Genomic DNA, 16,161 nt, shown 5'->3' with positions numbered 1-16,161 from the left:
CCTCGCCGACAAGCATTTCAAATATTAAAACTCCCAAGCCCCACCAGTCTACAGCACGTGTGTAAGAGGTCTCTGTGAGGACTTCAGGCGCCAAAAATTCAGGTGTGCCACAGAAGGTGCCGGTGCGATCACCAAATCCCATACCCTCTTTGCACAAACCGAAGTCAGCGATTTTCACATAACCTGTGAAAAAAGTGAGAGTTTATTAAAAGAACAAAATGGATACGTATGCATGTATGTATGTATGTCAATGTAAGTAGTGTGTGAGTGCGCACCATCTGTGTCCAAAAGTAGATTATCAAGTTTCAAATCACGATAAATGATTTTATTTTCATGCAAATACTGCAGCCCCAAAACAACGCAAGCGGCATAGAATACAGCGCGCGGCTCCGAAAATACATCTGTGTGTATGTGCATCATCAGATCACCACCAGCCGCATACTCCATAACGAAGCAAACGTGTTGCTGTATGTGTAAATAGACAAAATGTAACGCAATGAAATTAAAGTTGAATATAAAAAAACAAACACAAAATCAAGAGCAACAGAAAAAGAAATGTTTCAATTGCAACTCACATCGGTCTGGAAACACGCGTACAGATTGACCAGAAACGGATGACGCATCGCATTGGCCACTTCGAAAATACGCTTCTCACTCAACAACGATTCGACCTCGTCACGCGCTATAATGTCGCCTTTTTTCAATGCTTTGATGGCATAGTATTGGTTACTGCTGCGCAACTGTGACAATATAACCTTGCCGAAGTGGCCGCGCCCCAAAACGCTCAACAGCCGGAAGTTCTCTATGGCCAGCATGCTTGGCGGCACATTTCCGCCTCCCATAGCCTGCGACTGGCGGCGTGACTCGTAAGCTGAGTCGCGATACTGTAAGCCGCGTGCAACATTGCGACGACCGCCGGCCGTTGGTGCAGGTGGTGGTGGCATAGATGTGGCATTGAGTTCGTATTGATTTTGGTAAATGGGCTGCTGCTGCTGCTGATAGGCTGTGCCTGCTGTTGGTGCGAAATTTTGGCGCTGTGCGACCTGCGGTGGAAAGTGCGGTGCTTGTCCGGTAGACTGTCCGTAGACTGTTGGTGTTGGCGGTTCCTGTATAATCGGTGAATCGGGCACATATTGTTTTTGTTGTTGGTTGTTGTTGCTGCTGCTGCTAACCGATAGATTGCCAAACTGTGGTATGATCTAGAAGATGCAACAGTTCATTAGTGTTTCGCTTATAATGGCGTCATATTTTTTACATAAATTGTTTATTAAAAAAAAAAAAACAAGTGAAACATATTTTCAATTAAATATTCTGCGTGAAATAGCACGGCAATATTGAAAGCTAGCATTCAATAGATTATTAATAGCATTGCTGGTTAAAGTAAATCTTTAAAAATACATTAAAACACAACAACGAGGTTTGAAGCTTCCTATCTGCAAGCTTTCTTAAAATTAAACACATCTGGAAAGTGCTTTTTTGTACGGTGAGAATTGTGAAATGTACACTTTTTGACATTTTAATAACTGGCTTTTTACCTGTGCATTTTCCCAAGCCGGTGTGCCAGCGCAAAGTCTTTTTACACTGCACTTTTTTGCTATTGTTAAAACATATTTTGGATGACATTTTTCATAGCACGTCTTGACATATTTTCTCTATTCGTCGAAATGTATAAATACAGGGTGTGTTCAAGCCATGTTATAATTACAATATTGCTACCTTCGTTACTTGCCTACATACCCTGTGTTGCTGATGTACAGCTGATAATCTACAGCAGTATTAAGCCGCTTCTTTTCGCCAAGCGTTAGCAAGTGGCGAATAGATGAAGCAACTGGTATAAGTGAACTTATCTTGGTAGCGCTGAATAGAGCTGCCTGAAATTACAGTTGTTTGTAAGATAGGGAATTATGCCGGTTTTATGAGGTACAACCACACTTGCTAGGGACGAATCTTGCTTGATAACTTTGCAGTTGCTTTCATATGCAAATTTTTCGTCGAGTGAGTCGAGCAGAGAGATAGCGAGCAGAGAAGTGGTGAATAGAAGAAGCTTATTGTAGAAGTTATTTTGTATAGAACGTGGCATTCGAAAGAGTTGGAAAGAACCATGGGAATTTTGAGGTTGTAGAGGTTAAATTTGAAGCATCAAATTTCATTTTGTCCAGTACTTTGCCTTAGAGAATCAATTTCTTTTTCAAATCAAAACCACCTTTAACCCGTTAATTGTTTATGTCTAGTATACTCGTCGTGAAGATAAAAAAAATAGCATTCGTATCAACTGTAAGTTTTCCCCCTGAAAAAAGCAAATATGTAGTACACTTTTAAAAAAATGTTAATCTTAGAATATTCGTTAGTCTGGCAACCCTATTTATTTTAATACACAAATTCTGGGGATGAACTGTAATTTTTTCCCTTTGAAAAGGCAAACAAGGACTTTCAAAAAATTTAAATTTTAGTGTATCCGTTAATCTGCCAACCTTATTTATTTTAATACACAGTAGATTGTATTAAGCTGAAAAAACAAATTCAGGGGATCAACTTAAAAAGGCAAATAAAGAGCCTTTAAAAAATGTAAATTTTAGAACAGTCGGGACCTAAGTACGACAGAAGCAGGACGCTTAAAGTGATCGACTTGGACTTCCGTAGAACCCCCATTGAAGAAGCTGTGGGAATCCTGCAGAGAAAAAGACAGTTGAACACTTTCTTAGCAAATGTCCGGGGGTTTGGCGACTATACTCTTGAGATTCCTTAGTGTGCCTTATTGGGATATGGGATTTTCCTTCTTTTAATTTTTTAAGCGACTATACACTTCAGATTCCTTAGTGTGCCTTATTGGGATATGGGATTTTCCCTCCTTTAAGTTTTGTAGTTTTTCGCAGGTAGTGGTCTACATTATGGTATCAAAACGGCACTCTATTGCAACTTCTAGTGTACCCGTGGTATTCTTGTCATTTAACCGACCTAGTTGAGTATAATCATACAACGATTTTCTATGACTTTTGACACAGATTAAGTTAGCAATAGTGTGCCCATCAACTCGCTTCGACTTTTGGAGACGAACCATCAATTCGTGCCATCGTGTTTCATCGGCTTTCCGAATACAATCTTAGTTGCACTTCCCTGCAATACGAATTACATGAAGATCGTTCAAAAGCAGTTGTTGTCCTGAAAAAATCGCTACTGTACGTGAACTGATATTGCAAGATCGTTTGTTTGCAAGTGTAGGCTTGGACATTAGTTCCACTTGTCGCATTCAATGTTGCATGAACATTTGGCTAATATAAGATTTGTTCATGTTGCATACATCATTATTTGTCAATCACTCAAAAAAAGGCTCATGTCGAAGTCTGCAAAGAAATTTTGACAAAATTCAATCCCCATGCATCAAAGAACGCAAAAGAGCCTGCCAGGCGACGGATCATGAATCCAGGTATATGATCCCGAACCTGACTGACTGACAACAATAGACTGCATCGGTATGTTAACAGGAGCCAAATCCCATGAAAGTTGCTCGCGCACGAAACACTTCGATCGCCTATTTTTTCGAAATAATTGCGCATACCGCCAACGTGCCATTAAAGCAACGGTCAAATCACCAATACGAAACTCACTGGATTATGGTTAGATGCTGTACGAGTGTAAGCTAAGATCTTTACTACAAATTTACGTTTAGAACTGAAGCATTAGGGCTCTTTTTTTTGCCAAGACTTGCAAGTGGCGAATAGATGAAGCAAATGAACATATGTACATATGTCGGCAACGCGGGAAGAGAACTGCCTTAAATTACATGTGCTGGTAAGGCAGTGCGGCCTAATGAGCTATAAGGTCTCTTCTATTCGCCATTTCCCCGCTCGCTATCTCCCGCTCGATTAACTTGACTAAAAATTTGCATGCGAAAGCAATAACAAAGATATCGAGTAAGATTCCCCGTTAGCGAGTATGGCTAAAGGTATGGAGTTCTTACTTTAAAAAAGCAATCCCTGATTCAGATTTTCGCAAGTACTTGCACCTCATCCCGTTAAAATTGTAATACTTTTCAATGACGTTTTGATATTACCAGATCATAAAAAAAACCTAAGAGTGCATTTGTCTTTAAATTCAAAAATGTTACGACGCTAATGAAATCCACTATACTAAATTTGCATAAAAAATTAGGCATGAATTATTCGAGACAAGATCAGATTATTCCCATCAAATATGTAATTTCGACCAGTTCGCCACTGGCGGGTGAAAATCATCACTTTACCTGCACTGAATTTTCATTTGTACTTTTCGTTCCTAATTTATCACTTTCATCAGTTGTGAACGATGATTCCGTTAATGTGATCGACTCAATTTTAAGCGGACTTTTCGTTTCTATGCAATCGCTCAGACTCTTTGTTTCAAGTTCGATTTCAGTTTCGATTTCATTATCAGTCAATGTTATTGTTGTTGCCGTTGTGGTTGGCGAAATGGCGATCTCATTCGGTTTATCGGCAATGTGTATGCTTGTTGTTGTTGTTGGAAGTGTTGTCGTTAAAGGTTCAATTGTTATGTGTACAACATTGATATGCGCCTGCGGATGGTATATAAATACAAGAGGCGAAAGAAAGAGAAAGCGAATATTGTTTTTGTTTTTTCCATTTCTTTGTTGTTACATATAACAATTTGCATGAAATATGCGAATGAGTATACAAATTTCAAGGTGGATTTAATAAGGTGACAGCATTCTCCCAGCTGAATTTTTCGCCGTAGGTATGGCTTACGTCAAAATGTTATGCTTTGTTTGTATGTATTGGTATGTTTACATTCGTATGTTTACATTTGCTTGCTGATTTTGACATGATGCTTGCACCAAACGCAACAACAAATACATGTAGGGTTTTACTTATATGTGTTTGCTGTCACCTGTAATAAATTCGCCTTGACAAATTTGTACGCCTACACATACACAAAGAGACATACATTTATTAGGTGAGCATTAAAAACATTTATGGGTGCGAGCGAAGAGATGTTTTGTTGAAACGAAAATATTAACTGTGAGCGCAAATGAGAGATAACCACAAATATAATATAAAAGCAAAATACACAACATAAATATACATACATACATACACACCGCTTAGAATAATACGTATGTAAGTATAGTAGAACCCTGTGTGGAGACCTACTTTTATTTAATTTGTTTTATTTTACTTTGTGGTATTTGTTTTTATGCTTACTTTTTAAGTTCTTATTAGTAAATTTAATCACATTGCTTAATTAATACACAATACAGAAATGCATACATACATACGCACTCATACATGTAAAATTACGTATTTACGCTGATCACATATTTACGTGCGAGTGTGTGTGTATGCATATACTATACAAGTGCATCTGCAGCAATAAATAATATAAGAAAATGCGCCACCTACAGATGCCTGCAGCAATGCTCGTGGCGCGGTAGCTGCATAGAGTGTTGGACAAAGGAGCGCGGCAGCTGAGGACAAGGCAGAACGTTTGAATTTCAAAAGTTTATTGTTTGATTTTGAATTGCATTGATACTGTTGTAGTTGTGAGGTACAAAGTTGCTTAACGACGCTTGCAACCAATTGAAATGTTGGCAACATTTCCGGCAATCCAATGGCAAACTATCGACCACACATTGCAGCGCGGATTTCTCCCGTATATGTATGCCTTGGCACAAAGTTAAACGATTCGCAAAAATTCTGGTAATTTATTTTCTTGTAATTGTTAATAGACGCGCGCCTAAATGTATGTACGATATGGAATACTTTGCGGAAATTTTACAAAGCAGAGTATTTGGCGGCGACGAGCGAGTCTCGGATTTGTACTGTTAACGGCCGTGATCTTGAAATACTAAGCTGCAGAGCGGCAATTGTCACCGTCAAATGGTCAAATGTTCTCAACGTTAAAAAGGTGGCGGTAAAATTATGACAGCAGAGGCGGAAAAATACAAAGAATTAGTAAATAGGCGCAGTAGAATAGCGACACCAAAAGGAATGTGATACATATACACTAGGCGCAAAAAGTTTGCGTTCAATGTTTCTTTCTAAACTGTTCGCAATCATTTTCATATTAAATATTTTTCGTTAAATTTTTGTAAAATATTTGTAATGAATATAAAAGCACCTGCTTCTAGAATTAGACATACATAAGCAATAACATACATACATACATTTTAACCTAATGTTCACTAGCAAAGATAAAATGAGAAGAGTATATTGCAAAAAAAATTGTGCAAAGCTCCTAAACAAAGCATGTAAGATATACCATATTTTTATACAACTAAAGACGACCAGCCTTTAACCCTTTCGGTACGGAAAGCCGCTAACGGAAATACAAATTATTCTATATGTTTAATAGTTGCAATGGGTGAAATAAAAGTCTTTTGTCCCAAAATTGTATTCGGTTAAAACGGGGCGGTGGGAGGGGCTGGGACATATATGTCCCCTCAGTATTTTTATGGACGCATTTGTCCCGCATAGTATGATCCAATATCGTTTTATATAAAAGTTTGTTTTATTATGAATTCAACATATATTTAGTTTCAGTAAAGTGAAAAGAAGAAAACAATGAGCAAGTAATACAGTATAAAAAAATTGGTTTTTACTTATGGTAAGGAGCAAACAAGAATACTGATGGGACACATACGTCCCACCAGGATAAAAATGCCAGTAATTTTTTATAAAACACAAAAACGTTTACTTACTTACCTCAATATAATAATAGAGGCCTAGTACAATAAATAAATATATTTTCAGTAAACTTTGAAGAAACCACGAAAAATCGCAAAAAAAACCTACCACTTGCAAAATTCGCGTCCACTTTTGTGTTTGTTTTTTGACTAATGAACACGTGTTTACCATTTAACTTCAAATAACGGAAGGAAATACCGTTAAGAATGGCATTAACTACGAAATGGGATAAATAAAGTCCGTTAAATTCGCTTAATTTCCAGGTTAGGTATCTTCAAACATGTGCCGGGACATATAAGTCCCGTTCGGACCGAAAGGGTTAAAGGAATAACTATTTTACTATTCACTATAACAGCTAAGATGCTATTAAGAGGTTATATACAGTTAGAATTTTCAAAAAATCGTTTTTTTTTTTTTAATTTTTTTCTCTTAATGTACAATAGATATATTTAAGAATACACACAGAAAATTTAATATAGTTCCGGTGAATATTTTCGAAGTTACACGCAAATTCGAAAAGGCTTTTCAGAGTGCTTGTAAAGTCCTTTTCAAACTTTAAACGCGTTTTTCTCAAAGTGGTGTTTTCAAAGTCGGCGACCAAATTTACTCGAAAACGGCTAAACCGATTAGACTCAAATTTTAACACGAGCTTCTTAAATATATTTTTTAGTAATTAATCGATTATTTTTCCTCACCGATAAATATTTTTTTTAAAACAATTTAAGGCCGACATTTGGTCAAAAATCGATGTTTTTTGAGAAACCTCCATTTTGTCAAAAAAAATTTGTTTTGCTATTCCTTCCATTAATTACTAGATTTAACATTACTTTAACGAAATCTGTTTGGTTTTTTAATTTCAGAGCATCCAGTTCCGCGATATAGTAGTGGTCACGGCAAAACGTCTTTTTTGAGAGGAGCTCCCGAAGATCAGCTGTAGCTCCATTCCACATACATATTTTTACTAATACTAAGTCTTAAAATACAGTTAAAAGAAATATGTTAAATGTGTAAAAATTTTAGATCAATAAATTTAAAAGTTTTCTCAGAAAAAATTCTGGAGAATTCGCTTCTTTTCGACATCTAACTGTATATAACTCCGTCCAAGAGTTTTGAGCAAACTGGTTCTGAAATCTACCCCAAACTTTGTTGTTTTTGTTGTAGCAGTAGTATACCTCACGGGCCACAGAGCATCCCTGGGAATTGAGGTGCCAACTAACTAACTAGAGAGCAGAGAAGCATAATTATTCAAGTTTAACACTTGCCAAAGTGTACGCGTCGCACTAACTTCTTATAAGAAACGACTTATATCGGTTTCCTCAAAGCGGCAAATACATACCAGACGGCCTGCGAAACTTACAAGTCGAATCTGGCCACCAAATGTCGATGGAATTGAGCGCAAGTCGCTAATACTCGTACATCTTAACCGTTTTTCTAACATCTTCGCAGTCGGCAGAATAACGGGACCGCTGTACGATGGGTTAATATTGTAAGTATAGAGATTTTCTATTTTACGACTACTGCCGAAGCTGCAGAAATGAATTAGATGAACTTTTTGCGATTCATAAAGCTAAAACAACAGATAAATTTTAACGGGAGGTAAAAAAACTAAGAGCTCTCCTTTCAATCCTACAACTTAGATCCACTTAGTTCATTGAATTGATGAAATCAATTATTACTAAAAAGGCAGCTGCATAGCTTATGGCACCTACAGCACAAAATAGGAAAGAGCAAAACCACTGGCAACGGGTTAGGTTTTTGGGGTTTAGAATAGCCAACTCCCTTAGACCAAGTAGGTCCGTTGTGGTACCACTGTGTAACACTCACGGGAACTTTAGTGTTTATTTATCATGGAACCATTTAGATGCTCTTATGAAACTTAAGGTAAGTTTTATCTCAACACCGTCTAGTTCCATGAGAGAGTCAAAACAGTTATTTCCTAACAACTTTCCTACTACTACTCTACTCCGAGCTAAGGTTGGACAGTTACAGAGGAAGTGTTTTACTGTTTATTCCTCTTCCTCGTCTATACAACTTCTGCAGTATTCATGAAAAAATGCTCCTAGCCTAGAAGAGTGCGGGGTTACATTGTCATATTCACAGTCATGCTACAGCCGCTAAAAGAAATATCGTCCAAAGCAAGCTGTATATCAAGGATTGTAAAGAATTTTCCTCATGTCACTCAACTTCCACTTTTTGTTTCCTTAACTGAATCTTAATTCAATAATGGATGAGGAGTTTCACAGATCATTTCTACTTTAATAAATAAATACGTTGGTTCGAAGTGAGTTTCATAAAACTAAGTCGAAGTTAGTAAAATTGTTAGTTGATGCACCGACTAGGCTAAGCAGGGCACCCGTAAAGCGATTTCTTTAAGCGTTTTTTGGGTTCCTTTGGCTAGCTGAGGGCGGGCTTTTGGGTCAGCTCAGTTGATGCCAGACAGGTATTAGCCCCCAAAATAGTTCACTGGCTACATACAGCTCTGTCAGACCAAATATGACCTACGGAGTTCTGGTCTGGTAGCCAATCCTTGATAGTAAAACATCAATCAAGAGGCTAGATAATATTCAAAGGGCGGCTAATCTCTGTGTTGCTGGGACGCTCAAAGCAACGCAAACTTCAATCAATCCATTTTCCATCCAGAGGGGACTGGGAAAATGGTGAAATAAATAATGAAAACGGCGTCAGTATATATAAGTAAGGTTCAAACTCTGTATGATCAAGTGGTGGGAAGGTGGTGTATATTCGAAAACTATAGGCACCAATATATCTTTTCGCCTGCCTGATCATTGCAGTGTATTCCAAGCCATAATCTTGGTAATCACAGAAAGCCTTTTAGCGTTAAATAACTGCATAGTCACAGTTAGCGAGATCTTCATTTACTACGATAGTCAGGCAGCTCCGAAATCGCTCATCTCATGTAAACACCCGTCCAAGACAGTGCCAGGACACAGTAACATTAAAGGTAACTGTAAGGCAGATGAGTTAGCTGAATTGGGCTCCTCGTCCCAAATTAGTCAGGACACGGTGACATACCTATGCCCTTGGCAACATGTACGACACACCATTACTGTTGCAAATTCAAACTGGAGACAGTTAAACAACTACGCTATCAGTAGACAAACGTGGCCCGTATGGAAAAAAATAATCTTTAAGGAATTTAATTAAATTAAGTAGAAAGGATAGAAACACATGCCAGTAGATCAGGGGCACCATCCAATGACTATTGCAGAAGCTGTAAGGATATAGAAGAAGAAGTGACAGTCGATCAACTACGCGGGTGTATGGCTCTGTGTAGAAGACGGTTGAAATTGCTCGGTCTCGCTTTTCTTGACAACATTGCAGATCTCTAACTAGCTAGCATAGCCAACTTTTTAAAAGCTACACAATGGTTTAGAGAGGACCAAGTAGAGCACGGATAGGATAGTTCCGATAGTATCACAATGAGCCTCTAACTGGCCTATGTGCGTCAAAATACAGCCACTTCACCTAACCTAACCTAAATGATAGACAGATACCAATACCATATCGCGAGACATTTCTCACCGAGTGATATGACGCAGTCGACAACTTCTTAGGGTAACCAAATCGTAACTCTCGACAAAGACGGGCAAACACCATCGCTTGATTGGAATCCAAGTAGTTGGGGAAACTCAACATCGAAAGTACCGACTTGAATAGCAGAACTATGAAAAAAGTACTCGTAATTAGAAAACAAAAAAATAAATTAAAAATTGAAAAGGCGTTTCAGAGTGTTTGAAAGTACAAGGCAAACTTAATCACGGGGACCAACATTGTTCGAAAACGACTAAACCGATTAGTCTCACCGACAAATATTTTTTTTTATAAGCAATTAAGGCCGACATTTTGGTAAAAAATCGTTTTTTTTTAGAGACCCCCATTTTGTCAAAAAAACTTATTTTGCTTATTCCTTCGATTAATTACTAGATTTAACATTACTTTAACGGAATCTGTTTGGTTTTTTAATTTCATAGGATCCAGTTCAGAGATATAGTCATCGCAAAACGTCTTTTTTGAGAAGAGCTCCCAGAGATCAGCTGTAGCTCCTTTCCACATAAATAGTTTTACTAATGCTAAGTCTTAAAATGCAGTTAAAAGATAACATAATATGTGTAAAAATTTTTAGATCAATAAATTTAAATGTTTTCTCAGAAAAAATTCTAGAAAATTCGCTTCTTTCCTCTTTAACTGTATATAACCCCATAATAGGCTATTTAGTTTTGAACAACACTGTTATGTGTGACTCGTCTGCCGCGAGCTCACTAAAGGTAAATTTTCATCAGCAAGTCATTTTCCTTTTATTTTCAACTACAACCATGAAATATTCGATTTTTTCCATTTTCCCCTTTTACGTTCAAGAGTACATTTAATTTTGTGAGCAACTGTATGTTGTGTTCTGCTCAATTTTTTGCTGTTTCTTCGATTATTATTGCGGTTGAGCTCTATTTTGACTTCTTTTCGACATCTAAATGTGTCACACAAAACCAACGTGCACAAAAATATTTTTAGAAGATCTAAAGATGCAAAAGAGAAAAGAAAATATACTCGTAGGTAAATCGAAGAGATAAAAGCGGAGGAAATCCACCTACGACTACGACGAGAGAAACAGAATAAAAGCCTAACAAAATGTAGAAGCTGACAATTTTCTCATTAAAAAAAAATTACTTTCTTAATAAATCAATAGCAAATAAAAATGAAAAAACAACAACTCTCTAAAAGCTTCAAAAATAATTGGACATTTCTGCTGTCGATTGCCGCCACTGCTTGTAGGTCGTCGATTCATTCATTGTCGTCACAGGCCGTATGCAGTACCTACACAGGTACATATTTATAAAGCAAGTGCAGATTTGAAGACGTTCGACATTGGAATATGAGATTTACAATTTAAATCAAATATTTTCACACCTGGATATTCAAGTGGCGTTTACTATTGGAGGCGATTCAAACGTTTGCTTAGCTGTGGAATATATTTTTTGCGTTTATTTTTAAACAGTCACAAAACATTTAACACCAACACGCAAACGTAAATTTCAAAACAGGCAAAGCGTAGGTGTAGCTATGACCTTAACAGTGACGTACTTGACAATAAATATGTGTATATGTGTGTGTACTTATACGTATTTACATATGTATGTATCGAAGTTTGTGGTGTTACGCAAAACTGTCGGTAGGTGTAATTTACAGTTTGTGTTAAATACAAAATTTGAGAAAAAAAAATTAAGTTATATAAAAACAAGAGCAATAAAAATTAGCACTTTTGAGTTTTTTATAACACCTAAATCAGTAAATTTAAATCATTTAAAAATGAAAAAACACACGTACAGTTTTACTTAGTGATAATTGAAAGCAAACTTAAAAATATTTTGAAGGATTTTGCCAGCAAGCAGCCACAGATATGGTATTTAGAGTAAGTCGCATGCAGGTAATGGGGTATGGCATGAATTTTACAAATTTCATCAAACAATTGGTATTTTTGGAAGTTCATATACGCTTTTCTAAAACTTATATTCTTTTCCCACGGTAGAAATCAGTCTGCCCTAAAAGATCCTTCGGTAGTACCTTATCCCTCATTTGCTGCAAAAAACATACAAAAAAAAATTTTTTTTCGAAATGTATACAAAAATGGCTACTAGCTCCTCTTTTATCTTTTATGCTGTGTAAACAATTCAAGGCGATATATATTTACAAGGTGAAGTCCAAAATAAACAAGACTGGCGTCATAACAAAAACTGACTTCCTTGAAAGCTTGGTAACAGTCGGTTCAGTGGAAGCGAAGTTATTGCGTCTAAAGTGTCAGATGTTAGTGTCATCGGTATAGAAATGAGTTTCGAACAAAGAGCTAATATCAAATTTTATTTTAAAATAGGTAAAACGTTTACCGAAACATTTGAACTGATGAAAAAAATGTGTGGCGATGATTGTCTATCTTGTGCCAAAGTTCATGAGTGGTTTGAACGTTTCAGAGAGGGTTGTGAGGACAGAAATGGCAATGAACGGCGGCCCGTATGCCCAAAACCAGTAATTACCAAAAACTCCCTTGAAATTATTCGTAAATTTATCAAAAATGAACCGAAATCATCGTTGAAATTCATGGAATCGGAGTTGAATATCTTCAAAACATCGATTTATCGCATTTAAACGAAAGGCCTGTGCACGTTTCATTCCGCGCAAATTAACTGAGGACCAAAAATTGCTCAGAATTCAACATTCGAAAGACCTTATTAAAGAGGCGAGAAAAGACGAGAACTTCCTTTACAACATTGTAACCGGTGATGAAACGAGGTGTTTCCAATATTAACCTGAAATTAAGCGTCAAGACGATGCTCATTTGTTTTTACGATTCCAAGGGAATTGTTTCAAAGAGTTCGTGCCCATGGGCCAAACCGTCAATGCAATTTTCTATCTTGGCGTTTTGAAGCGTTTGTTGCACCGCATTCGTTGAATTCGCCATGAATACCGAGAAGGACGAAGCTGGCGCTTATTGCATGATAATGCACCATCTCAACGCTGCACTCTTGGGCCTGATTCTTTGACTAGAAATCGCATTTAAACCATCAATCATTCACCGTGTTCACCTGATATGGCTCCCTGTTACTTCTACCTATTCGGAAAATTGCATTTGGCCATGAAAGGAAAGGGTTTTGCGTCCGTAGAGACCATCCAAAAGGCTTGTACCGACATCCTGAAGGACACTCCGATCCGATTTTAGATCGCGCAAAATAGTGTATCGAGGCCAGAGGGGGCTATTTTGAGTAAATAAACTCAAAGTTATCAGAACAAAGCTCCTGCCGTTTCTATTTTAGCTCAGTCTGGTTTATTTTGGACTTCACCTTGTATATGTACAATTTCTCCTTAAGGGACGAACAAACTGGATTACGCTCTCAAAACGCAAGCTGTACTGACCAAGCCAAACACTCTTCGCATCACAGTAGATCAATCAGTTGAGTGGCGCTCCCCGCTTTACATGCTATGCTGTTCGGCGACTTCAAGAAGGCATTGGACACAATCAAACGAGACTAAATATGGCCGTTTACGCGAACTCCGAACTGGCAGTGCTCCACAACGTCAACATCAGCGACCCATTCACCACCAACGCAGGCGGTTTAAAATGGAACCCTTAGTGTAAGGATAAGTTCCAGTGGTATCACACAATGGATCTACGACAAGACTAAGTGTGTCATTACCACAACCACCCTACTTACTTACCTTTACTTAGGGAGGTAAACTGAAAACTTTCGATGTGAATTCTCCAATTTTTTATTGCTTTAGTTTTGAAGTTCATCCAGCAAACTAACGACAATGCATTTAAACCACAAATTTGAACGGTTTTCATAGTAAACCTTTTGTTCTATTACTTTGTTTGCTGTAAGTATTTTCAGCACACACTAATCCCGCGCCTACCTATACGGCGGCCACTCCTTAAGTGACACTTGGCTGTCGCTGTACCGGTCTTTTTTTAATTATGACACGTTTTTAAAAATCCGAACAAAATATTTCATAATGCCTAGCAAAAAAAAAAAAAACAAATAACACTAAAATCAGGTGTGTGATAGGAAATTCACCCTTTTATGCGCATGACGTCACAAGCTTTTGAAATGAGTGCGGCGAAAATGACTGCTCATGGAGGACATTTAAATGATGTCATTTCTCTCATACGTATAATTTTTAAGCGCCATATTTTGACTAAAAATAGTGATTATAGTTATTTTCAAAAAACAACAAAAAAATCAAAAAACCAAACTTTGACTAAACAAAATTTTAGTTTTCTTAAGGGGTTAGGGGTAGTCAAAATTTTCAAAAAATTGGATTTTTTTTTCTTTTTGAATTTCCTTAAAGAATCAAATATCTTAAAATTATTGTGTGAAAATTTAAGTGAATCCCACAAATACTTTTCGAGTTATTCAACAATTAACAAAGGGCGTTCGGGCACTCCGGAGCGTTCGATAAGCGCGCTAACGATAACACAACAGCAAATCGATATTTTGGAGCCTGCTATGATGGCTGAAGAACTATTATATGGCCCAGGAATAGATCACACAGTGTAAGTAGCAAAACTTTAAGGGGGTATTCTGGCCTACAAATTTGAAAAAATCGAGCTTTTTTTGCATATTTTCAAAGTTTAGACCTTCAAAAATAGGCCCTTCAATGGATTTATCTATATTCGAATTATTTTCGGAGATACAGCGGATTTTGTGACGTGGCGTCTAAGCCGGCCGAGTGAAGCGAGGCGCACAATGAACCGTAGATGTTACCGGACGACTTGAGGACTCGTTCTTTCCAGAAAATCTTTTGTATCCCACACAATCTTTATTTATTCTATACATATATATATATTGTATATATATACTTTATAGTTCTTCTATAATATGTATATATGTACCTGGAAATATATCGCCGATTAATCCAGAGCGAGTAGTAAATATTATGATCTAAGTTATTCTATTGGAATTGTGGCTCAAACTTCAAACGCGATTTGCTCAAAACTACTTTTTTTGAGATGATCGTCATGATATATCAAGTTCTGCTTGACCGATCGCTTTGAAGATTGATACGAATTTTTTATTATCGCGCCTGCCTCGGATTTTGAAAAATTTAAGTTAGAAGTATTTTTAAAAAATTTGAAAAGGTAAAAAAAAGAGGGTAAAAAAAATGTTTTTTTTTTTTCAAGTTGACGCCATTTTGTGATTATTTTTCTTTGATTTGGCGTAATCCGATAGCGATATCCTAACTACAGAAGACTTTTTTGAATTTGTTTGTTTTAGATCACTACAAGGGTTGGAATCATGTCAACCATGGAGCACCGTTTTTTATGTAGCCCCCACTCCGCCGGCCTGTAATTCCATGATTTTTTTTATTTTTTTGTTAATTTTTTTTATATTTTTCCATCATTAATAAAAACCATAAAAAAATAGATAGTAAAAATGTTTTAAATTTTTTTTATATTAGTTTTAAAAATACCTAAAATTAACGCGTCTAGACCAGAATACCCTCTTAAATGCGTTTTTCTCAAAACTGTGTTTTTTGAGCTGGTAATCACTGTAACTTAAAAACCGCTTGGTAGATTTCAATAAAATTCATACTGCTTTTGAAAAACCTAAAAAACTCGGATTTTTTTTTTTTCAAAAATTTCGATTTTTTTAAACAATTGTCGGTTTTTTCACGAAAATCTGAAAAATGAAATGAGACCGCCATATTGTTAATTTTTAACACAAAAAAAAACTTCGATCCGGCACAAGATAATCCATTAATAAAACTAATTTCTCTTGTCCGATTGATTTTGAATGAATCTCCAAGAACTTGTGATGATCACTGCAAGGGACTTCTGGAGAAACAGGCTCCACACAAACAGCGATAAATTTTACAATTATTATTAAATATTTTTTTTTTTTTTTTTTTTGGAAATTTGCTAAAGTCAAGCCGAAACGTTTTAATGCTATGTTTAACTTGCAAAAAAAAAAATATATTG

At 36.7% G+C, this 16,161-nt stretch overlaps 1 protein-coding gene across 9 annotated transcripts in view; it reads right to left on the bottom strand.

Moving 5' to 3' along the window:
- LOC128868364 (serine/threonine-protein kinase N) overlaps window positions 1-16,161 on the bottom strand; it is a 165,100-nt gene that overhangs the window by 9,482 nt on the left and 139,457 nt on the right. For 7 of the 9 annotated variants that reach the window (XM_054110369.1, XM_054110368.1, XM_054110367.1 and 4 more), the window contains 4 exons: window positions 4,241-4,549; window positions 576-1,199; window positions 276-465; window positions 2-183 (listed from right to left, as the gene is read on the bottom strand). In XM_054110369.1, coding sequence (XP_053966344.1) covers window positions 2-183; window positions 276-465; window positions 576-1,199; window positions 4,241-4,549 — 1,305 coding nt within the window. The remainder of the gene's footprint in view (window position 1; window positions 184-275; window positions 466-575; window positions 1,200-4,240; window positions 4,550-16,161) is intronic. The other 2 variants (XM_054110370.1, XM_054110372.1) reach the window with 1 other exon arrangement.

This window comes from Anastrepha ludens, chromosome 6, assembly GCF_028408465.1.
Source record: "Anastrepha ludens isolate Willacy chromosome 6, idAnaLude1.1, whole genome shotgun sequence".
Classification (NCBI taxonomy): Eukaryota; Metazoa; Arthropoda; class Insecta; order Diptera; family Tephritidae; genus Anastrepha; species Anastrepha ludens.
The sequence above is the reverse complement of the archived record's forward strand: the minus strand, read 5'-3'. Positions and strand labels throughout refer to the sequence as shown.